The 24,642-nt window shown below is 39.8% G+C and overlaps 1 protein-coding gene across 1 annotated transcript in view; it reads left to right on the forward strand.

Annotated features, from left to right (window-relative positions):
• Positions 1-16,677, forward strand: part of PLA2G4F (phospholipase A2, group IVF) — a 27,057-nt gene extending 10,380 nt beyond the window's left edge. The window contains exons 5-20 of the mRNA XM_010087266.1: positions 230-270; positions 894-936; positions 3,548-3,614; positions 3,914-4,083; positions 6,211-6,324; positions 6,838-6,875; positions 7,824-7,959; positions 8,694-8,830; positions 9,940-10,162; positions 10,737-10,851; positions 12,056-12,193; positions 12,683-12,790; positions 13,714-13,908; positions 14,234-14,400; positions 14,978-15,164; positions 16,448-16,677. Coding sequence (XP_010085568.1) covers positions 230-270; positions 894-936; positions 3,548-3,614; positions 3,914-4,083; positions 6,211-6,324; positions 6,838-6,875; positions 7,824-7,959; positions 8,694-8,830; positions 9,940-10,162; positions 10,737-10,851; positions 12,056-12,193; positions 12,683-12,790; positions 13,714-13,908; positions 14,234-14,400; positions 14,978-15,164; positions 16,448-16,677 — 2,109 coding nt within the window. The remainder of the gene's footprint in view (positions 1-229; positions 271-893; positions 937-3,547; positions 3,615-3,913; positions 4,084-6,210; positions 6,325-6,837; positions 6,876-7,823; positions 7,960-8,693; positions 8,831-9,939; positions 10,163-10,736; positions 10,852-12,055; positions 12,194-12,682; positions 12,791-13,713; positions 13,909-14,233; positions 14,401-14,977; positions 15,165-16,447) is intronic.
• The last annotated feature ends 7,965 nt before the right edge of the window (positions 16,678-24,642 follow it).

A 24,642-nucleotide genomic window follows, 5' to 3' on the forward strand; every position in this document is an offset into this window, starting at 1 on the left:
GGGGGGAGGGGTGGGGAAGCACACCATCACAGAAGAACGGAATGTTTAAAGAACAACAGCAAAAGGCATAAATTTAAACCTTCTGAAATTTAACTGGAGCTTTTGTAAAAGCCAAAAAAAAAAAAGTTACTGTAGTTTGTAACAGGAAGAAAGCTTAATCTCTTGGAAAAACTTCTCATTATTATATTCAAGATCAAGGGTCACCTGTGTCCAACTTTTATTTTCAAAGGCTAAAGAAGAGCTGGATGTAGAGTTTTACCTGGAGAAATGGTGAGTCTGACCTGAAGAGATGAATGAAATTGTGTTCTGCAAATATGTTGTCTTAGTTGCTTTTTATGTGCAGGGACAGTCTTGCCCATAAGAAGGCTAATGCTTTACAGTTCTCTGTGGTGTTTGGGTTGATTCACCCATGGTTGATCACAAATATTCTTAAAGTTTCAGTCACCACAATTTTTGCAGTACCAAAAAAAAAAAGAAATTTTGCTGGACTTTGTGGGAATGACACTACTGCAAAGGAAATGGAACGTTTTGTGGATGAGTTATTTAGGAGTGGAAAGCTTATACAGCTAACCTTGCAATATAAACAACTGAATACTTTATCTATCTGATAGTCTGTCTAAGCTCAGCTTTTCTCTAGGTTATCAACATAACTGAGATGGGGAGACCTTATAGCACATGCTTATGGTTGCAGAGGAATTTTTTCTTCAGTATTTTTCCCCCATTGTTCAGTAAAGGGAAATATACTTGGTGTCAGTCTAGTTTGCATAGATCATACAAGGGTCCTCACACTGAGGACCCTTTTCCCCTACCTCTTATCCAGGCACTTAGTTTGTAAAGTAGGATGAAGAAATTAAAAACAAAACTCATTTGCATTAAATCTCTTCCTTTCACAGCTCAGATGCCCCTGCAGAGGTATTGACCAATGGAGTCCTTGTGGTGAGTACATGGAAGTCAGTTACATAGATTTTGGGATTTACTCCTCAAGGTAGATTTTTTAATAATGAGAGGATAAGAATTGTTGAGAATTCAAGTCCTGTATGAAAATAATTCCTATTCTCTCCAGCATCTACCTTTCAAGTTGCAGGTTCAAAAACCTTCCTCAATTTTTAAAACTTGATATCAGCTCACAAAAAGGTATTTTTTTTTCAGTGGGGGTTGTTGTAAAAGATGTAAATAAAAAAATCTTTAGAAGGCTAGTGAGTCTTGCAGATTATACTGAGTTTTATAGCCTAGATGCTGACCAGGTGTAGTCTCCGTTCTTATTTTAACACCTACTATTTCTAAACTTTTATTCGTGCCATTAGTAAGTAGGTGATAACTCTTGAGTCTGAGAGTGGGAGACTTCATCTTGAGGGATATGTCTATTCTCTTGGGGCAGTCTAAGAAAATTGTTATGCGTTAAAAATACAGCTGTTACCACCTCTTTTCTCGCCCCAAAGGAAAGGGACTGGAGTAATGCCTTTTAATAAGGAGAAAAGGATGAGAAAGAGTTCATAATGGTTGAAATGTAGAGTTTTAACATTTTTTCAGGAAAAAATGGTGGCATTTAATAGCACAGTTGTGCAAACTATTTCGCAGGAGAGTTTTTATGTTCTTGTTTCCCTTAGCAAATCAGTCTTGCATTTAAGCAGTGGAGTAGTCACTTATGTTTTGGATCAATTATGGCCAATTAAGTGTCTCATCTGCTGTCCTAGAAGGGAAGCTGATGATTGAATGGTGCGAGAGACTAAATTTCATGAGGACACCAACAATCTAGTACAGAAAGTCATGGCAGAATTTATGAAGTGCTTGCTTGAATCTGAACAGGTTCTCAACAGGTACGCACACATGCCTTGAAAAATGGTAAAACAGAAGAACCTCAGGTGTTGAGAACTTCTAACTATGAAGTTCCCACTGACTGGAAAATGGGAAACATTGCCCCCATTTTTAAAAGGGGAAAAAAGGAAGACTTGGGGAACTATAGGCCAGTTAGTCTCACCTCTGTGCCTGGCAAGATTATGGAGCAGATCCTCCTGGAAACTATGCTAAGGCACATGGAAAATGAGGAGGTGATTGGTGACAGCCAACGTGGCTTCATTAAGGGCAAATTGTGCCTGACCGTTTTGGTGTTTGGTGGCCTTCTACAATGGGGTCACAGCATTGGTGGATAAAGGAAGAGCAACTGATATAATCTTCCTGGACTTGTGCAAAGCATCTGGCACTGTCCTACACAACGTGTGTCTAAATTGGAGAGACGTGGGTTTGATGGCTAGACCACTCGGTGGATAAGGAGCTAGCTGTATGGTTGCACTCAAAGAGTTGTGGTCAATGGCTTGATGTCCAAGTGGAGACCAGTGACACACGGTATTCCGCAGGGGTCGGTACTGGGACCAGTGTTGTTTAATGTCTTTGTGGGAGACATGGACAGTGGGATCGTGTGCAGGTTTGCTGATGACACCAAGCTGCGTGGTGTGGTCAACGTGTTGGAGGGAAGGGATGCCATCTCAACGGGCCCTTGACAGGCTTCAGGGGTGGGCCCACACAAACCTCATGAAGTTCAGCAAGGCCAAGTGCAAGGTCCTGCACATGGGTGGGGGCAATCCCAAGTGCAAATACAGGCTGGGTGGAGAATGGATTGAGAGCAGCCCTGAGAAGGACTTGGGGGTGTGCTGGTCAATGAGAAGCTGAACATGACCTGGCAATGTGTGCTTACAAGCCCAGAAAGGCAACCATATCCTGGGCTGCATCAAAAAAATCATGACCAGCAGGTCGAGGGAGTGGATTCTCCTCCTATACTCCACTCTCGTGAGACCCCACCTGGAGTACTGTGTCCAGTTCTGGGGCCCCCAACATAAAAAAAAGACACGGACCTGTTGGAGTGAGTCCAGAGGAGAGGCATGAAGATGGTCAGAGGGGTGGAGCACCTCCCATGTGAGGACAGGCTGAGAGCATTGGGGTTGTTCAGCCTGGAGAAGAGAAGGCTCCAGGGGGACCTTATAGCAGCTTTCAGTACTTAAAGGGGGCTACAGAAGAGATGGGGAGGCACTCTTCATCAGGGAGTGTAGGGATAGGATGAGGGGTAATGATTTTAAACTGAAATACTGTAGGTTTAGATTAGATATTGGGAAGAAAATTTTACTGTGAGGATGGTGAGATGCTTGAGCAGGTTGCCCAGAGAGGATGTGGATGTCCCATCCCTGGAGGTGTTCAAGGCCAGGCTGGATGAGGCTTTGAGCAACCTGGTCTAGTGGAGGGTGTCCCTGCCCATGGCAGGGGGGTTGGAACTTGATGATCCTTCCAACCAAAACCATTCTATGATTCTATGAAGTACTGGTTGTAAAAAAAAAAAAACTGGAATAGGAAGGGCGGTTTTGATCTTGAAACAAGAGCAAATATTCATATGCTGCTGAAACAGAATTTACTCTTTATTTGAAAGATCAAAATAATCTTTACTGGTTTTTTGACAGCTTGCAGCTGTAAACCTACACCTACTATAGTGGGGGGATTAAGCTTCAACAAAGAAGTGAACTAAAATCTCTTAACCGGGGCTGGTTTCTTCTTTTCATAGGTTCATCCTTGCTTGTCTCTGCAAGGCACTGTCAGCAAAGAGGAAAAAACAAAACAGAAACAGCAAGGTAGGGCTTCCTGTAGAGTTTGTCAGATCTACTTTTCAGCATGTTTATTCCTTGCATGAGAGGAGAGGTGTGATTCTCTGTCTGTACAGTGCATTTTTATATACAGACTACAAAATTAACCTTTAAAGTTAATTTTGCTTTTATTTTTAATACTAAATAATATTGGGTCACTTCCACTGGGTACCACAAAAGAGTTTTTGCTTGTGTTTTCATAGTCTCAGCTACACTTAACAAGTATCTGACTTTTAACATTTATTTAAATGGCTCCTGTGGTCTAAACTTCTTATTCTGATGTACAGGGAGCTGTGAGGTCAAGCTGTCTGTTCCAGGGGCATATCAGAAGCAGTTGTGTATTCCTTGGAGACTGGACAATGAGGATGATTATGAAACCTCATTTGTCTTTCATGTGGATAAAGAAATGTGTCCAGAACTGCAAGTGGAGCTGGAGCAAACCATATCTGTCCTACAGGTGAGCATCCATGCTGACTGCTACTAAGTTTACAGCCCCCTTTTGAATAAATCCACTCCAAAACAAGTACCCATGAAAATGTCCTTAAACAGAAATTGAATCGCCTTAATTTGATCATAAGAACGCCAAGGACTTCTTCAGATGTTCAGGGATGTCAGTTTTGGGTGTATTATTCAGGTATGTGTGGATGTCAAAAGCTTGTGTTGTAAGCAAATTTCTTGTGGAGTACTCTATGTATGTGGTGCTAGGGACCATCTATTATAAAGGTGATTCATCACTTCCAGATAAACCTTTTTGATCAAACCTAACTCTAATATTGTAACTGCTCAGATCAATTTTTTGTAGGCTAGAAGCCTGCCTAGAATGGATATATTATTTTTCTGGTTATGTATTAGGAATTTATGGGCAGTGAGACGAGTTTTTCTCTATAATTGCTTTTTACACACTACTATTTTTATTTTAAAAATTTAAGAAAAATGTCAGACTTTTTGTTGTATCTTTGACATTAGGTAAGGAGGTTAACTTGTCTAAACATGGTGCTCTCCCTAACACTTAAAAATTCATTCAAACTTGGGGATTAAAAAAAATCAGAATCTGCACATGCTTGCTACATGAAAACATAGAATCATAGAATCGTAGGATGTTTTGGGTTGGAAAGGACCTTAAAGATCATCAAGTTCCAACCCCTTACTTTCAGCTGTTGAGATACTCTATAGCAAATCTTTTCTGTTAGAAGCTTGTAGAGCACGTGCTACTTGCAAAAGTTTGTTTAGCTTTGTCTATCACTTCACAGTTTCTACAGGTACCCATAGGAGTGACTGAATATTCCTTGTGATTGCTGCTCCCAGTATGGCCAGACACCAAAAATGGGAGCAAGGAAACTATTTATTCAGTGATGTCATGCATCCCCACAAGCAGCTGGGCAGTGTAAATGCAGACAGTGATCTTTAGAGGCAGCTAAGGAGAAGAGAACGTAAAAAGGAATATGGAAAAATAGCTTTGCAATGGGGTTGCTTGAGCAGCAAGCATGAGCTGGAGAGGGAGACCTGAACTTAAGTAGTCAAAACCTCAGAGACAGGCAGGCAAAAACATGGTAGAAGTCAGCCATGGAGATTGGCCCAGGTGGTAAACTTTAACCAAACGACCCCTTTGTGCTCTATGCCAGCTCTTGAAGGAGTATGTTCTGCTAACATACTCCTTCAAGAGCTGGCATAGAGCACAAAGCGATTCAGTCTGACCTTTCCTCTCTTATCAGAGGTAGGAGAGTGCCAGGAACATACTAATATTGCTTGCCCTGTACCTAAATGCACGTTATTTGCCCCTGTTAGGAAGAGGACAGTGGGCTTAGAGGGGCATTTGACTCGGGACAGCTGTTTTGGTCAGAAGATGTCTGTGAAATCTATGCTTAGTTCCTTGTGTGTCTTCGGTTCTTGTTGTGATGAGGGTGACAGCCTGTTGTTTCTTTAAGGTGCTGTCTCTTCTGGAGGGTTGAGGCCTTTGGTGGGTGTAAAGGCTCCAGCCCACCTGGTAGGGTGTGTGGGTTTGAGCATGGCTCTCTGATATGAAAGTTTTTTAAATTTAGGAACCTGCACACAGCTCTGTATTTAGAAAGCTTGCTACTTGGTAATACAATGTGGGAGAAAACTCAGAGATTTTTCTGTCAAACTTCAGTGTGCTCTGCTTGTAAAGATGGTTATATTTTCAGTTGCGTACTCCCATTTGTCCCTAAGGCTATTATCTTATTTCCTATTTTGTGGTATTTTTTCTGTGTGTCTTATGCCATTACCTTGTTGGTATCTTTCCCAAATCCTGCTTTAAAGTCAGAATGCAAGTTTGCTTGTGAGCTTTCTTGACACGTGTCAGAACACAATATTTTGGGGAGAAGTTTTATGTTTGGAGCTGAAGATCTTTTGCCTGTGGCAGACAGCTATATTAAAAAAAAGAAGCTCTTTGAGTGACAGAAATAATCCCAGCAAAGATCTGTCAAGCAGAGAGCAGGATGATCTTGAAAACCTTAGGCTTTTGGGAAAGATTTAGTTATAATGATCTTAAGGATTGTTTGCTGTTTTGACATATGAAAGTCTTAACTTTTCTGGAGAGCTCAAATAACATTTTGGTTTTTATTAGGATGGTGTGAACCCTGATATTGAAAAGCATACCACAGTTCTGGGATTGGGGACTGTACCTGTTAATTCCCTTCCTATTGGACAAGAAGTTGATAGAATCGTTTCTCTGGGAGAGGTAATGTCATCATTTTGCACTTGTTTTCATGTGCTCGGGATAGCTTTTTCCGCCATTGCCTATAGGTATTTGGAAAGTTAAGCTGCACATGATTCTTAGGAGTGCTGTTTTCTTGCATATCTAGAATGAAATAATGAGATGACTCAGTGCAATTATTCTAAAAATTTTTTCATGGTTCAGTCATGCAAAATAATTATAAAGTTCATCACTTTCCAAAGCAAAAAGTCTGTTGGGGTATGAAAGAAAAATATCAGAGGAGAAAAGCAATAAGCTGGCAGAAGAAATAATTTTTTTTTTAACCCTGCTCTCTGAGTACATGTTTTTACTTTCTGCGAAGACTGTTGAAAATGTCTGAAATAGGTGTAAGGGAAAGGAGTTCCAGAGATGTAGTTCTGTGGGTGAGACTGCTGTGCTGCTTAGTATCTAGTGACCCCATTGATGTCGTAACCTGTAGTTAGTAGTCCCATCTATGTAGTTGCTATCAATTGTAGGATGTGTTCTCTCTTTTCGCAGGGACGAAGTTTGGATATGAGTTTGAAAACTGAAGAGAGGTGAGTGGGAACCTCAAAGACCTCTAAAAATCAGGAAAGGCCTTTATGCTCATAATGAAGGAGCTGAGTGACTCTCCCTGCTGTTCTGGGGAGGTCTGTCTTCTCCATTGATCTCTTGAGATAGAGTAGAGAAAGATGTCTTTGGTTATTTTTCTTCTGAAGGCTGTGACTCTTCACTTTGCATCTACTGTCTATTGGATTGGTGTCAATCCTACTGAAATCTGAACTATTTTTTTGTTCCTGATGGTTAAACTTAAAATAGCTGATGGTGTAAATATTAAGTATCTTTGTTAGGTACAGATAGTTCTGATAATATCTGCAGTGCTGTACTGACAAACAGGAAAGGACATCTCAGTGTGTGAAGAGCTTGAACTACAAAATAGAGGAAGGGTGCAAGAAAGAAGTGATAAGGAAAGAATAACACACAAAACTGAGCAGTAGGCTAGTAAGTTGATAGGGTCATTTGGTATATCATCGTTAACTGAAGATCCAGCTCCCTTTTTACAAACTCATAGCAAGTTTATTGGGACTGAGTTGTCCCCTTCTGCCTCTTAAGTTCACAAATTTCAGTTTTAAAATTGCTCTTCCCCTCATTTCTGTCCATGTCAATAGAGTGATCTCAGTTGCTCCTCATACAATCTTCTTCACCTAGTGAGAACCTTGTCTTCCTTTTGTGAAATTCCTGAAACTTATTCTGAATACTCTTTGACACAAGCTTTGTATTTAGACATTGAGGGAGAAATACAATAGGGAGAAGTTTAATTTTTAATTCCAAAAGCTGTTGTTACAAAATAGCTGGTGTATAGACATACGCTAAAACTTAATTCAAGAGTTTGATCCAGTGATTCAGATCAGCACCTAGATTGTGTGTTCACAGAAGTTGCTTTCTCCTGGTAATTACAAAACCTTAAAAATTTGGGTTTTTTTTTGTCTTGATTTCTATTTCAGCACTTGGGATCTTGATATACGTCTGGGTTTTGACCTCTGTAAAGAGGAGAGAGAGTTTTTGGACAAAAGGAAGAAAATAGTTTCTGAGGCACTGAGGAAGACTCTTCGCTTAAAAGAATCCCCTCCAAAAGATGAGGTATTGAGCACAGTGCTGTAGTGAGATTGGTAAAATCCTTTGTTCTTGGTTGATAATTAGGTATTGTAGGATTCTTTGCCTATAACCAACAGAAAACGTGGTTCACATTCACCATGGCATGAGATAGATCCCTGTGACATTTCGGTTCTGAAGTCTCAACTGTTCTTCTGTTTCTAAAATTTTGAGGGGGGTGTGTGTGTTTTGGAACACATAAAATTGAATTTTCAGAATGTATGTACTTTCTTTAGTTGAACTCCTGTATCTTGGGCATTGAGCTCTGAATTGTGATGGGAAAACCTGTTTCAGAATGGCCAAATTGAAGCTCAGACCACAGGAACAGCTTCCTAATTGGTGATTTGAGCACACTGTTAGATCTAATTAGCTTGATGCCTTGCTCTGTGATCTTTGGGTGCTGTTGTAAGAATGATGGTCTTTTTTTGTTCTTATGTATATATTGTATGGCATGCAAGTAAATGTGATAATATACATAGTAAGTTCAGTAAGTGACTTTCTCTAATGTGACAACACTATGTTTTATAGTAAACAATGTGTTTCAATTACAAAGTAGAAAAAGGAGTTTTGGTTGAAATAAAACCTGACATTACTTGAAATGCAAATAGAAATAGAGACTTTTATCTCTTATTTTTATGAGAATGAGACTTAAATGGGATTAGTTCTGTGATTTATTGGCAATTCAAAAGTCTGTGGTTGACTCCTGAGTTTGCTGTCTGCAGGTTCCAGTCGTGGCGGTGCTGGGGTCTGGAGGTGGGATGAGAGCACTGACGTCGTTCTACGGCAGTCTTGCTGGTCTTCAGCAGCTGGGCCTTTTGGATGCTGCAATATATGTCTGTGGAATTTCTGGCTCTACTTGGTGAGTTACATGCAGTGTTGCTTCCAGAAACTTACAGGTGTTGATGCAAAATAAGGCCAAAAATGCATTTGTGTGATTTGTAGACAGGCAACAAATATTTTATCAGCTCTTACTTGCGAGTTTTGATGGGGATCCTAAAGAGTCTAAGAGATTTGTTGTCACTTCTGACCCGTACAGCTGCTGGCTGAATTTATGAGTCTGCTGCTTTGCAAGCCTGGCAGTTGAATATCAGATCGTATTATGTTAATAAAACTGCTGTGTGTTCCCTCAGAGCCCTGACTTCGAAAACTTTCCCCATTTCCTTGCTCTTGCCAAGAAGATAACTAGGGTGGTTTAAGTCACTGGAAACGTCCACACGGACCACTGTGTCACCGCCTTCCAAAATGGCCTATGTGGCTGAATAGAGGAACAGCATGGGCTTGCCCTTTGGTGGACTGGAGCAATGTGCTGAAGTGTTAGAGATGGCTAGAATGTTTCAGTAGCTCAGTTCTTGGAGTTTGTGGTGAAATCATAAGTACACTGTTTTTTTGAAATGATTTCACTGGTGAGCTGTGCAACCCGACAGCATAATCCTCCCTTCCAGAGCCGTGTGTGCTAAATTAACTCCTGGGTACCAGTATTCTTCCACTAACCTTGTGATCTGGTCTGCCCCTTTAAGTTCAGAGACAGGCTTTCAAACAAGTGTAGGCGTCTGTTCGTGTGGATAGCCGATAGTCCAAGCTAGTTTCTCATTTAATCAGACTTGTGTTCTGATGGAGGCTATGGCCTCTATTGCTGTATGCAGCAGCAGCCTTGCTGTCAGCCAGTCTCTCAGGGTTGTTATGGCCTGGAGTTAACTCATATGTATGAACTGGTTTATATGTGCTAGCATATGACGTTTTGAACATCCTCGAAAGAAGGTAGGTTAGCAATGAGGATGGAGTTGTCCTGTAGGTGTCGGGTTTTAGGCTGTTTTAGGTTTCAGAGTTCCATTATTATAATCTCTTTTCACAGTGTTTTGCCTTTTAGCTAGACTTCTCAAGCTTTTAGTTCAGTGCCTCACCAGTAGTTATAGCTAGCTCATGCGTGAGAGTCATTATTACTGATGTCATTAATATAAACATTTTCAGGTGTTTATCGACATTGTATCAAGACCCTGACTGGTCACAGAAAGACCTTCAAGATGCAATCAGAAGAGCTCAGGGTGCTGTGTCCAGCAGCAAAGCAGGGGCCTTTTCCCCAGAACGACTGAAATACTATTTCCAGGAGCTGAATGCAATGGAGATGAGTGGACGGAAAGTTTCCTTTACGGATTTGTGGGGCCTTATTGTGGAATATTTCCTGCAACAGAAGGTAAGAGTTCACGTTTACATGTCTACCGTTGTTTGTCTTCCAGGTGGGAGCTCTGCCCACCCATGTGTTGTGTCAACAAACCAATTACTCTCTACCTTTGTGAGCTGTTCTGGAATAGATGGTGGTGTGGACAAAACAAAGGGAGTTCTCATCTCTTTCTGTCCCAGGTTTCCCAGCATCCTTCTGCAGTAAAAATTTTGAAGTCATATAGATCAATGCTACAGGAAAATACAGTGTTTATTTGGAAAGACTGCTATTAAATATTTTGTACTGGGCAGGTTAAACCTGAGAGAATGATGTTGATTTTGCAGAATGGTGTTACTATGTAGTATTTGCTGTGCTAATTGAAATCAGAGGGATAACTAGTTTATTAATAACACCTGACATTCTAAATAGGAAACTGCAGAAATATTCTGTCAAAATCTAACCATATGCATGGACAGAGGGAGGAAAAGGGATTTTGAGTTAGTAGCATTGTTAGTCAGAAATGCTAATCAACAGTTTCAAATTATCTAAGTATGGGTGCAGAACTTATCTGACTGAACTGTGCTTCTCCTTCCTTGCTTGTGACCAGGAAGATCCATCCAAACTGTCTGATCAGCAAGAAGCAGTGAAATGGGCCCAGAACCCCTATCCTATCTATGCAGCTGTCAACGTGAGACCCAACATTAGCAGCGGTGACTTTGCAGGTATGAACGTGGCAAATTTATTTTTGTTTGTTAAAATCCATAAATTCCTTTCACCTGTCCAGTTCCTTGGGTAGTGGGTAGGTGACAATGGGAAATATGGCTCAAGCAGCAGCTGGTGGTGCAAGAGTTAAGGATACTGATTGGCAGAGTGTTATCCTGGTTGTAAATGTCTTCATCATGGCTATAACAGAGAAATGAGATTCAACTCTGCTGGCCGCTCCATGTGTTTCACTAGAAAGTGCCTGAAGTTTTCAGGAGCTGAGAGGGAAGACTCTTGTAATACATGAGCCTGTGTCTGAATTGGAGAATTGAAGTCCTTGGTAATGAGGTGGCCTAATTTCTTTTGTAGTCTCAGGTAATCAATTTGTGTAGGATTAATGTAAAATGATGGATTGGCAACTTTTTAGCATGCGGTATTTAGCAGCCCGAGTTCTTCCTGGTTATACACAGTAAAAAGTGAAGGTCGGTCTTATTCCAGGTCACTTGAAACTTTAAATATGATGCAACAAGGAAGGATAGATAGAGTGAGACAGGAACACAAAATGCTTGCGTCCGTCTGTGTACCATTATGGGACCTTTTTGTTTGTTTATTTTGTTCTGTAGGAGTATGTGTGTATGACAATGAACTTAATTTGTAAATGTTTGTGGAAAGCTTTCAGGCATGAGGGGACACTTTGATAAGCAGACAATGAAGTCCAATGCAGTGGGTCAGTTGAGATTTCAAGTCAGTACCCTAATAGCTGTAATAGTAAAATAGTCAGGTTATTTCTGCAGTAACAAAGTCAAGGTGGAGCAAGATGAGATTTTTCTTTTTTTCCCCAAAAAGTTAGGAAGGAGGTTGTATTTTGTCAATGAAAGCCTGTACCAGACTTTTTAATTAGTCAAGTGTTAAGATAGGCTCACTGTGAAGAGTGGCAGAGAAATCCATAGTGATGGTGAAAGCAGTGGAGGGAGACTCCCTTCTGTCTCCCTTGTGTGAACGGAAATCAAATGATTATTTTAACCAATGTTTACTTTGAGATGAGTACGTATCCTGTTGGCTTGTTCTTAGAGTGGTGCGAGTTCACTCCCTATGAAGTTGGATTTCGCAAATATGGAGCTTTTGTCCGAACAGAAGACTTTGACAGTGAGTTCTTCATGGGAATCAAATGAGTATTTTAACCAATGTTTACTTTGAGTACGTATCCTGTTGGCTTGTTCTTAGAGTGGTGCGAGTTCACTCCCTATGAAGTTGGATTTCGCAAATATGGAGCTTTTGTCCGAACAGAAGACTTTGACAGTGAGTTCTTCATGGGACGGCTCATCAAGAAACATCCAGAGCCTAGGATTTGTTTTCTACAAGGTAGGACCTTACAGTAATGAATGAAATGGGGAGATGGAAAGGAGCTATGCTGCTTTTGGGACTCATCAACTTAAACCTATGCCTTTTTGTCCCTTCCTGAAAAATTTGAAGGAGGGAAAAAAATGTCAGGTCTTTTTCCAAAGGTTTAGATGTAAGTTCATACTATTACAGTCTGATGTCCTGAGTCTGCAAGAAGACTCTCTTATGAGCTGCCTGTCCAAAACTTACGCTTTAGGTCTTCCCATTCTCTTGCTATCTTTCCCTTGTTGATAGAAGAGCTTTTCTCTTGTATGAGTTTCTGCATTGTATTATTACATCAGAATATGTCACATGATTAACTCAATGGTTTAAACTCAAATATCACCTGGTAGAATAGTAGGGGTCAAGCGACAGCCCTCTCCCATGACAAACGGAAGCTGAATTATAGGCCTTGTGGTTACACTGTGAAAACCCTTCTGAGTATTAAATTCTTCCATATCTCTCCTGCAGGAATGTGGGGCAGTGCCTTTGCTGCAAGCTTGGATGATATCTGCCTGAAGGTGGTTGGTATAGGACTGAGCTTTCTAGATTCTTTCAAAGATGTTATCAAAGTTGTAGGTAAGAACATATGGTAACATAGTAGAATTTCTAAAAAATATTCCTGGATTTGGAATGATCATACAAACAACATGACTCAAAAATGTGCTGTGTGTAGTTTTCCAAGATTAGCATAAAGGATGGATTCGGACAGATTTCTCTTGTACTGTGTATTATTGCCTTCCATCACACATGTAGCGAAGAGAGTAATTATAGTTTTTCAGTACACTATCTTCCTGTTTTTTATAGATTTTGTACATAAATTTTATAAATTTTGACTATAAATTTGGGCTAGTTCTGGGAGCTGTCTTAAACACATTGCAGTGCAGGGGTCTTAATCATGAGAAGAGGACAAATAGAAACTGGACTGCTGAGCAGGAGGTGGAAAATAGGTTTTCAGTTCCCTCCTTGGCCTAATTGTTGTAATCTTGGAAAAGCTTGTTGTATGTTTATGCATTGTTCTCCATTTGTACAATGCCTCTCTAGCAGTGAAAAGGAAGTGTATTAAAGGCTGAGAGTTGCTCAGGGTGCAAAGCTATATCCTTATAGTAAGTAGTGTGGGGAGAGGTTTTCTTCTCTGCTTTTGCAGCCCTAGTTTTTCCCCCCCACACTTTTGTTGTTATAACTGTAAATGCTACCGTGTGTGGATGCTTGTTGTTTTATGAGACAGAAGTGGTTGTCACTTGGTAGCAAGGGTTTCTTTGTGTGGGTTTGAAATGAATATGGATGTGATTTGAGTAATGCTGTGCCCTATAAATAGGGCAGGTAAGTCATCCAACTGTAGAATATGTATCTCATTTAAATTTAATTACAATACTTTTTTATTAGAGGACAAATTCAGCCTTAGGACAACTGATTAAATATTGTAGAAAGAACTCTGATTGAAATGTTGGAGCTGGCTAAGCATTTTCTGTGTGTTCTGCATCTTTCTGTGTCTTCTGCAGATGACTGCTGGAGATCCCATTTCCGAGATCCAACACGGCTGAAGACTCGCTTGGTTATACCTGGTGGCCCCTTGTTACAAATTTTTCAGGATTTCTTCAAGTCCCGGTTCACATGTGGAGAAACCTTCAATTTCATGCAGGGATTGTATCTTCATAAAGATTATGTTAACATCAAGAAATTTGTGGCTTGGAGAGGTAAATTAGTATCTGTTATATAAAATAGTGTGTTAAATTTTTTAACAGTTGACAGTACAGAGCAGAAGGGAGCTTGACTTTGTTCCACTGGAGTCAGGGAATTTACTTCTCCTTAAAACGTAGCAAAAAATTTGATCCACTATGTATGTTCTGTCATATAAGGCAAGCTCATCATCAGACTTTACAGGTCAGTCTCAGATGAACGTGCATGTTAGAACGTCTTTTTTTCTTCTTATAGCCCCAGCATAAGCTTTGTTTGTTGCTTGTACCAAGAGGTGTGTAATGAATCATTATAGTTACTTGTGTTACTTGGAGTGTCTTCCAGGCACTCATCTGGATGCGTTTCCTAACCAGCTCACCCCCATGGAAGAGAGCTTGTATTTAGTGGATGGTGGCTTTTCTATCAACTCTCCCTTTCCTTTGGTACTCCAGCCAGAGAGGGATGTGGATGTTATCTTGTCATTCAATTTTTCCTGGGAAGCTCCGTTTGAGGTGAGAGATGTAACTGATCATTATTACGTGAAGATAAAAACATAGAATCATATTCACAATGGCGGTAGATCAGTTGATGTTGAATACGAGCACTAATGAAAGAGTGCATTAGAATAAATCCTTACATGTTTCATAAAGATTCAAAACTTTTCAGAAGCCTAAATAGATGGTTACCTAAAATGAGAGTATTTGCTTAGCTCATATAATCTTGTTTCTTAGATGTACACTTCGAATAGAAAATTGGCTATTGGTGATTTTCTTCATGCAAACAAGTTATCTCCTGTACATACAAGTGTTTATTTTTAAGTGCACGAAAGTCAAGTGAATGTATTTAGAGCAACAAAACATAAAAAGTTTCAGCTGGAAACTGTTGATGTTTGGTAGCAGTTCTCAGTTCTGCTCTTCATTCTTCTGTACCGTGAGCCAGAGAAATTGTTTCTGCCAACTTGAAGCTGGATTTCTGTCGGTTTTGTTGTTGTAGTTGTTGGAAGACTTTCTCCCTTCAGCAGTTGTAGTTAGTTGATCTTAGAGGTGTTGCTGGTATTCTATCAAAATTATTTTTGTTCTTTGACAACAGGTTTTAGAGCTGACTCAGAAATACTGTGAGGAGCGGGAAATTCCTTTTCCAAAAATCAAATATAATAAGGAAGATGAAAAGAAGCCAAAAGAGTGTTACGTGTTTGTGGATGATGATAATCCGAAGGCTCCAATTGTGCTCCATTTCCCATTGGTGAATGACACCTTCCAGAAATACAAAGCTCCAGGTAAGGGAGCTGTATCTTAAAGAACTATTCTTACAGTCCTTTGGGTGTGTTGACAGGAAAATTCAGTGGGCTCAGTGTCCCTCCTTTCATTCTTCTTAGTATTACCCTATAATTATTAAATTGTTGCTTTAATTTAAGGCGGAATCAGCTTTCACTAGTGTTTTGGACGAGAAAGTGGGAGAAGAAGCTGACAAAAAAAAATCTAAAGGCTATGGGAATCAAATTTAGGCAATATTTTTGTTTGTTTCTGAACCCTTCTACCCTGATACCTGATTTTGTTACTTGTAGTTACTCTGAATATATAGGAAAACCCTATAAATCAGATTAAGTAAGTTAATTTGTTTATTGGATGTGAATAAACAGCTAAGCAGCCAAGTGTTGGGGACTAATCACTGCTAAGTGGCCTGTGCCCTTGTGGTGTAAAGTCAAGTGATAAACAATCCTTGCTTCATTTAATGTGATTAATATAGACTGTAAAGCCACCTCAGTATATCAAACAAGAACACTGGGATGAAACATAAAACTAAACTTTTTGGAACAGAAGACAAAATTAAATGTTCTGTTTCTCCCATACAGGGAGGAAACAGCATCCTGAAGAAAACCTTTGGAATACATAGAAAAGAATGTGCAGGGCTGAGGCAGGCAAGGCAGCTGTAAGGCACTCTGTTAATGCCATCGGTATTAATGCTATTAATTGTCAGGCTCTGGCTGCATTTCGTCATCAATGATGAAGAGTTTCAAAGTGTTGGGCATGAATATGGCTCAAGACTACTATTTCTATAATAGTAATAAGCAAAAATATTTTTAGCAAATTACTTTAATGTTCATCTTTCAAGACTGGTGTTTAAATTTAAGTGACAGGGTGCTAAAAACATGAGTTACCATGTTTTGAAGAGTGTATACTAACCGCCTCAGGTTGGTTGAACTCAAGGTGTTCATGTCTTTTATTTTTGTGCAGAACATCACTTCCAGGAAGAAGTGAGCTTTGTATTTCCGATTTTGATCATGACAATCATGGATGTGCTTAATTTATTACAATTAAAATATATTTTAGTCCTGTGTTTTGGAGTCTAGTGGAAGTAGAAAGGGTAATAATACTTCACCTTCAGCTTGCAAGTATTTTGGATCCTGAAGGAGCTGAAATCTGAGGAAGGAGCTTTGGGGAAAAAGTTAAGGTTCAACAGAGTTGTTAGTGATATCCTCCTTGCAGAATCCAACTAAAATGAGTCTACCACGGCTGTTTTTGTTTGTTTTGTTTTATTTTTTTTCCCCCCTTGCTGCAGGAGTTAAACGTGAGTCAGAAGAAGATAAATCCTTTGGTGACTTTGTAATTGAGACAAAAGACTCTCCTTACCGTACACTGAATTTCACCTTTGAGCCGTATGATTTCAGCAGGTTAGTGGAAGTGAATCGCTACAACGTTCTGAACAGCAAGGATACTCTCTTCAAAACCCTAAACTTGGCTCTGCAAAGGAGAAAGTTGAAGAAAGTCATCAACACATCCAATACATGAACAGCTTCCATAGCTGAGGATAGAGACGGGCTGCAGCGTACAAAGCTGTGTGGTTCAAGACAGAATACTGAAAACTAATAGCTGGAAACGATCTTCTTGGGAAGGGAGTAACACTCATGACACTGAGAAATCATTCCAGATAACAGCTGCTCTTACGAAAACCCAAAAGGATGTACAGTACAACATGGATGTTGCTTTGTTGTGTGGGAAATGAATTATCTAGCTCAGTATCTCATCTTACAGCGGCTGATACCACATAACTAGGGACGTCTGTTCAAACAGTTCAAGTATCTGGAGAATAATCTTCCAAACTGCACTGAGTGAAGCACCTCTTTTTGGCAACGGTGCAGTTGTTTTTGAGGAAACACTGATATCTTCTACACCTTTATCTTTCTTGCTTTTTGAACTTCCCTCCGTGAACTTTTGCAATTTACGTCATCTGACAAGGTACTCCCCAGATTAGCTATACACTGAGAGAGGAAACGTGTCCTTTGTCTTTCAACTTGCTACTGGCTGATGCCCATGTACTTTCAAGACTCAGCAGTCGTCATCTGCTTTCCATTTTTGCCATTCATGGATTCAAGATCTCTGATATTTCCTTCTTCCCCTTCTCAAGGATTATAATGGCTTTTAGTCTCCCAGAATGTGAATAAATAAAATGGTCTTAGATGCTGCTACGCTGTGGGATGGAATTCACCTCACCTTGTGGAAAGCTCAGTGAAAAGTACTGAATTTTGCTGTTGGAAAATATCTGATACGAAAGGGTGGCAAACAAACACGGTTTACTTTGGTGGCATTTACAGTCTGTTGAATGTACTGATTGTGTATTCGAAAATTGGAGACAGGAAATTTGCATTTTCTGGAATGATGTAAAGGCTTATAAAGGGGTATGATTCTTGATATATTTTTATTGTGTTTCTTTTAATAAATATTACTTTTGCTAATGTGCTTTTCACAATTTTTCTTAAGAACACTCGTCTTGATATATTTTTACTTATTCCAATAAAAAGTAAGCAAAAGTCAATGTAATACTGTACTGCATAGTTTCTTTTATTACATCAGGGTACCTGACAGTGGGAAAGTGACCTACCAAGTCATCCCAAACTGGTGCTGCACAGCAGCGGAAAGTAATCTCTTCATTGTGAGACTTCTCTTTGAGGAAGCATGGCTCAAAATGGAATTTTTTAGATGTATTTCAAACAACAGCTTCATCTGGGTGATTAAACTTCCTTGGTATCTGTAAGGATGTATCCTTTGTGTCCTTAGCACTTAGTTACTTGAGCTGAAATGAGAGAAACAGCAACTTAATGTTATTGATTTTTATAATTGGTGCCACACAGCTACCTGCTTTGTAGGATTTGGACATCTGTTGTATTTGCTGAGTATTTTTCCACATAAGATTTTCAAGTATTTTCATCTCAGCTGCCTTTAAGCCTTTGAATGTTTGTTTGTAGTAGGATGGGAGTTTCCTTTGTTCCTCCTGAGTTATTCCTTTTTCTTTTTTTCTGATGTGAATCTGAGTTGAACTGTATGGTTTGATTTGTTCCTGCTTTCTTATTTTTGAGATCCTTTCCTAATTGGAGATGCATGGACACTGTGGAGATACAGGTATTGAGATACCAGCATATAGATGGGAAGATAGAATGTTCTCCAAAAACTGTCTCTACTCAAATTTGCTTGGCATACCCAATGGAGTCTTTTAAGGCACAGCTTCTCCATAAGTTCTTACACAGTGGGAAGGCTATTTTGTTGGAACAAAATGTGGGGCCCTAATAGTCAATTTCTTAAACTGGTCTGTAAAGCCACCTCATTTGAAACTCCATGTTATGGAGAGACAGTTGTCCAGAAGTTTGCACTCACTATACAGCGTATGTTCTTCAGTCTTGTTAAAATGCTTCTTGTCTTGTAGGAGGAATGTGTCTTTTGTCCTGGCATTTCAATTCAAGCCTAGTTATTAAAGAAAATCAGCCTGGCATCCCGTGTCAAAGGAACTTTCAGGAGAAAAGAGAAGTAGGTAAGTTTGGTGTGGGTTGGTTTTTTTTTCCCCTTCTTGTAAGTCCCAGGATTAGAGCACTCTCACAAAGATGTGCCAGTGGGGAAAGGAGCCCTGAAAATGGGAGGAATACACCAGATTTTTTTTTTTTTTCTAGGAAGAACTTGCATGAGTGCCTAAGTCTTGCTCTTGCCACGCATTTAGAAGAGTAGATACGCATGCAGGCTGCATGTTAGTCTAGAAACAAGATGCATGCAAAGATAGTCTGCAGGTTAACATGTCTTTTTAATATCTTAGCTTTATTCCAAGGAAGGCCTGGTAGGTCAAAATTGGTTTTTCTGAGACAGAGTGCACTCAACTAATTGTATACTTCTCATGCTTCATACCCCTTCAGAATCTGAACTAGCTACAGTGTTTTTTTCAAACACTTGCTTATTTGCCAAGAATGCTTAACAGCTCATCATATTACTGTTCAAAAGGGCATTTATCAACACGTGAAGTTTTTTGGTCACTGTTCTATGGTGTCCTGCGGGACATGAACTGCTTTGGAACACCATGAAATTTTACCTGCCAAATTTTCTTCTGTTGCCAGGATGTAGAGCATGAAGTGGTGCCCTTGATGTAGTCTTTGCTATGTTGTAATTGTGGATTTTGATTTTAGACAGACAAAATTTATCATGAGGTTCTGGGAAGAGTTTTGTGGCACTAGTTTGTGGTTATTTAGGGAAAGGGAAGTTCATATAACATTTCTTGATTATTCTGTTACTGTCTGCACCTAGTGGATGCATCCCTTTCAATCTGTTTTTATCTAAAGCAGGGTTCATTGAAACATTTTTTATTAATTGAGTCTTTCATAAAAAACTTACCATAGAAGAATTTCTATATTCTACAATTAAATGTTGATATATAAATGTTGAGGCCAGGTGCAGGGTGGTTGTCCTTGCCATGAGCCATTGTGGGTAGTTCTGGCTCTGGCTGATACTTCTGGTTGTTGTCTTTGGCCTCCCAGAAGCTATTGGGAAGCTTCAGGGCATCAGGGGACTCCTAACAGAAAACCAAACCAATTCAGTCCTCTGAAACTTGGCTGGATTACTAGACTTGCTGCTATTCATGCTGCGGGCTCGAGGTGCAGCTGAGCAAGGCTCTAGGGCAGACGAGATCTGAGCTATGCTGTGCATGGCTTGTGTTTGCAGACAAAGGGTGTCTGTGAGTGGGGCGCAGTCAGTTGTTGGAGCAGCAAGGGATTTGCACCAGCATACAGTTGTCAAAGGGGTACTGACTGCACTCTGGAACTCAACTGAAGATGTCAAAAGAAGTGGAGAAACTGCATCCTAAGTAACGGCAACATTTTTTTACAGCACTTTTGTATTTGCCCTGTGGCAGGATAACTTGGGTTATTCTAGTTCTTCATAAATGTTCAGAGTGATGATCTGTATAAGTGATAAGCATTTAAATGAACCTGGATTTACATACCAAAGTAGCTTAATTTATGTGCAACAAGTAACAGCTCTTCAGGGTTGCTTTTTCTGCTGTTCCAGGTAAAAGATTTTTGTAGCCTTCTATAAAATGAATTTCTAAAGCACGGAGAACAAGAAAAGAATAAGGAAATGAACTGGTTTGTATATACATATATGTATACACACTCACTCTCACACACACATATATATAAAGCCCTGATAAACCTAGCAAAATATGGCAGGAAGTTATTATTTAAAAGAGGGGTGGAGTACTAAACTCCTGGTTATTCTATAGGAAACCACATGTGATGATTTGCAGAAAAATAAGGCTTGGCAGGCATTCTTATGTTAATGACTATCTGAGAGGCAAGGAAGGAAGAAAGGGATGATCCAGTTAGAAACATCATGGGTTAGTACATATAGCTCATGGAATTTCTTCATAGAGTAAAACATGTAAAAAATTGATCGATTGCACAAAGCTGTCTTTGAAGAATAGTGATGAACAGGTTGAGAGCTTGTGGGTGAAAATTAGAGGCTGAGCCAACAACAGGAAACCTCGTAGTTGGTATTTACTACAGGCCACCTGATCAAGTGGATGATGAGCAATACTGGAGTTACTTCCTAAGGAGTCTTTAAAACGTGCAAAACCCACTGAGAAATTGAAAGTGACAAAATTGTCAAGGTGGAGAACTGTGGTTTTGATTACGTTAGTAAGAATTGTAAGTTGCGACAGAGAATTAAATTGACTCACACTTAAATCCCAATCACTTCGCTTCGCTGTCCCTACAGCAGAATCACTTTGAAAACAGCTTAAAAAAAACAAACAACAAACCTTTTGGTTTTGAACTAAGGAAATCAAGCTGGTACTTCAGACTCCAGCAACCTGATCTTTCGAGTATGATCACCCTTAAAAAAAAGCATCCTGCCTGCACCTGCAAGACCACTTATCCATCTGAACAGGTATTACAGATAAGGTAGCCTTCCTTTTGTGGGGTTGCTAGATTGCTGTGGACAAAGACCTGTTTGCATTCCCAAAATTATGGGTTTCTTTTCCTCCACAGATGATGACCAAGTTATGTTCTAAGTCATTGAGAAGTTTCTCTAGCTGAAGCTTCTTTTCGGCTCTAATGCTTAGCAACCAAGAGTTCATTGCTCTTGATGTGCTATTGTGTAAGTAAACAATGAATTCTTATGTTTTTTAAATAAAATACTTTGGAAGATTTTTGTAATAAAAATTCTGCCGTGGATTTTTGAAGCCTGAAGTAGTGAAGAAACAGTATAAAATGACTGATGGGTTATATGCTATTAAGAAAACAGTGGCTTCATATGAAAATAGCTGCTTGTTTGTCATCCCTTCCAGTATCAAAGGCAAACTGCTATGCGGCAGCAGATCGTCTGGCTGCATCTCCAGTCACTTCCCAAACACAGGTCTTATTTTAACTGCAGTGACTCAAAGTGGAATGAAACTTAAAATGCAACCACCACCATGCCATGAAGGTAAAATTCATGTCTCTTTGTTAGGTTGCTCAGGGCAGCACCGGATGAACAGCAGAGGCAGGGCAAAGGAGGGAGCAGGATCGTCTGGTAAGGGGTGTTGGAGAGGGCAGACCCCTGGTGCCCTGCTGTTGGGTGAGTTCAAACCAGCTCTGTGGAGCAGGAGTGTTATAAAGGGTTCAGTGCCCTAGGAAAAGAGAAAATGCTGGAGCAGGGAAGGGAAGGTATTGTTCTCTTCAGGGTGCTGTATTATGGAGCAGGATGGTTGAAGAAATTCCATTCAGTTTTTCCAAGGAATTCACTTACAAGCCCAACAATGTTATTTATGTTGAGCTTTACCTCTTTATAGTGCTGTGCAAAATCTTTACAGTATTATTAACTCTAGTAGATTAAAAATGTTTCTGGAATCACATCCAAGAATCTTAAACTGAGGCAGAAGTGGTACTATATCTGTTGCTTTTGATGTGACAAATATTAGACCAGGCCAGACTTCTAATCACACATTTGTGCTCAGTTGCTAGGGGAGACACTTTACTCAACACCTCAAAAGGGAAAAATACAAATACAGGGAGCAATGTCTATTCAGAGCATGATATTGATATGATATGGATTTGAAAAAGGGAATGAGGTCTAGAGGAGGTCAGGTTGAAATATTTCCAGTGGAAAGAGGGAAACACTAATACCACTGAATAACATTCTGGTAAGGTCTCCTGTAGAGCAGTGCATGTTCACTGGTCACCTGTGTTTGAGGAAGAGGAACTTAGATGCATGGAGAGGAAGTATGGGAAAGGGAAAACCTGCCATTTGAAAGGACATGAGATGACTGTAGGTTAATTTTTTGGTCACAGGAACAACTGAGAATGGACCTGTCTGCTCTTTATGAAAGCAGTCTAGGGAAGGGAGATAAAGCTGAAGGGCCGTGTTGGTGTGAGAACAAATATGTTAAGGAATAAACAGGCTGAATGTGAAAAGAAAGTTTCATCTGTGAAAGGCAGTGGTTAGACTAACTTTCATTGGTGGACATCTAAAGTAGAAGCTGATGAATTGTTATAAGAAATTATGTATACGAAGGTATATCAACATTATTAAATTGTGTTCCATTGTTGAATATCTTCTGGGTTTGTGATCAGAGCTCAACAGCTAGTAGGAAGAGAAATGCTGATAGACTAGACTGTGTAAGCAAAGAGAGCCTGTATTGTTTTCTCCTTAAAATAAAACTACTGCAGGAGCTGAAGCAAGATACAGTTTCCCAACATGAATTTTCAGGGAAAAAGTACTTCTAATGCTGAAAAAAAAAAAAAAAAAAAAAAACCCAAACCAAAAAAGCCATGCTTATTTGCTATAGATGTCCAGGGAGTTGGAGGACGAGATTTTACTCAGACCAGTCTTAAGCATTCCTATATAATATTGTACTAAGAGTTGTATAATGTCCTACAAACCAGAATTTGTGATGACAATTCTGGCAATTCCACAGAGACTATGATTCATGCCTCATGTAGTTTCAACCAAGGGTGTTGATGTAAATATCAGGCTGAGTTTACCTTAAGGGTAAACATATACAGCTGCAAAGCTCGATTAACTAGGTGTGATAACTCAGAGGACAGTAGAAGATGGTCAGAAAATTATGGAGGAATATTCAAATCCTTTTCTCTTAATTACCGATGATAATTCAGGACTTTTTTTTTTTAATTTTACATGCATTTCATCTTTAAAACAAACAAAAAATATCATTACGTAATCCCAACAGGGGAAGAAAAAACCCTTTATAAAAGGCTAATTATGGTTGCCCGGACAAACCTGACCACCTTAAACATTTCCTTCTGCTTTGTAACAAGTGGAAATTAAAGTTGGTTTCTGCAGCATTGCTGTGAGGTTAACCAGTCTCTATACCTTTGCAATACGTTCTTTTCAATCTCCAGTGCAAAGCGGCTGTATGCATCTAAACCTAAACTGCAGTGCAACCATTGCGCAACTGGAGCATCGTTGTGTCCTTGTCAGAGTTAGGAGACTCACTGCAGGCATGTCCATCTTTTAAACGTAGAGCATGGGGATACTTCTCCATTCCACCACACAGCCTGTCACTAACGCTGTAGAGCAGTGGAGCTCCTACACTGTTAAAATTATTTCCCAACTCAACAGGGATTTTTTTTCTCTTTTTTTTCTGCTCGCAAATCAACTTCAAAGGGAAGTTGAAACACAGAGCTGGAAATGACAAGCTTGGCAGGGGAGTAGCTTCAGAGAGGATGGGACTATATTTTACAAGTGCTTTGTGAATGCTTTGTCTGCAGAAGCTAGCCTGTGTTTTGTAACGAGGTATTGGAGAAAATGACATCTGGACAGCTGCATTCACTACTCCATTGTGAAGCACACAAGTTTAAGCATGTTTTATCTGTGATTTTCCACCTTGGCCTTTACTGTGGATCCATTACCAGAATCTGCATAACGATGCATATGATGCTTTAAGGAAAATGTTACACCATAGGTTAATTTAAAACGTGTCAATAGCATTAAAGCACTGTGTTAGGAAGAAATGAGGGGGAAAAAAATCAGAAAAGCAGCATGTATTCTGCTTGTACTGGTGCCAGAAGGCACATACCTGGGGTTACGTGCAAGAGCTCCCTGTCCTGTAGACTTCACAGGACGCGTCGGGAGATGGCAGTCAGCTCCATTCAATTACCAGCTAATTCTGGTTTTCTCTCACAGTTTGTTGTCCATTTTCTATCCAACTGTTTTGGGATATTGATTCTTTGGTCAGGTGTTGGGGGCAAAATCCCTTACCTCTCTGCTTCGGTGTCAGAGAACCAGGCATCTGCCGCTGATTGAAGTGTCAAGGCATAGTTGTGTTTTACTTTTGTAGATGTGTTGAATTCAAAAGGTGTGTGTTTCCAATGACAGGAGGATGGCTTTGGTATTTTTATTCTTGTATCTGCTTGAGTCAGTACTCGTATTTAGCAGAGGCACTGGGAAGTTCAGTTATCCTTTAAAAGATGCATTCTTTAGCAAATCCTGCAATTTTTAAGG

Source organism: Pterocles gutturalis, unplaced genomic scaffold, assembly GCF_000699245.1.
Source record: "Pterocles gutturalis isolate BGI_N339 unplaced genomic scaffold, ASM69924v1 scaffold876, whole genome shotgun sequence".
Classification (NCBI taxonomy): Eukaryota; Metazoa; Chordata; class Aves; order Pterocliformes; family Pteroclidae; genus Pterocles; species Pterocles gutturalis.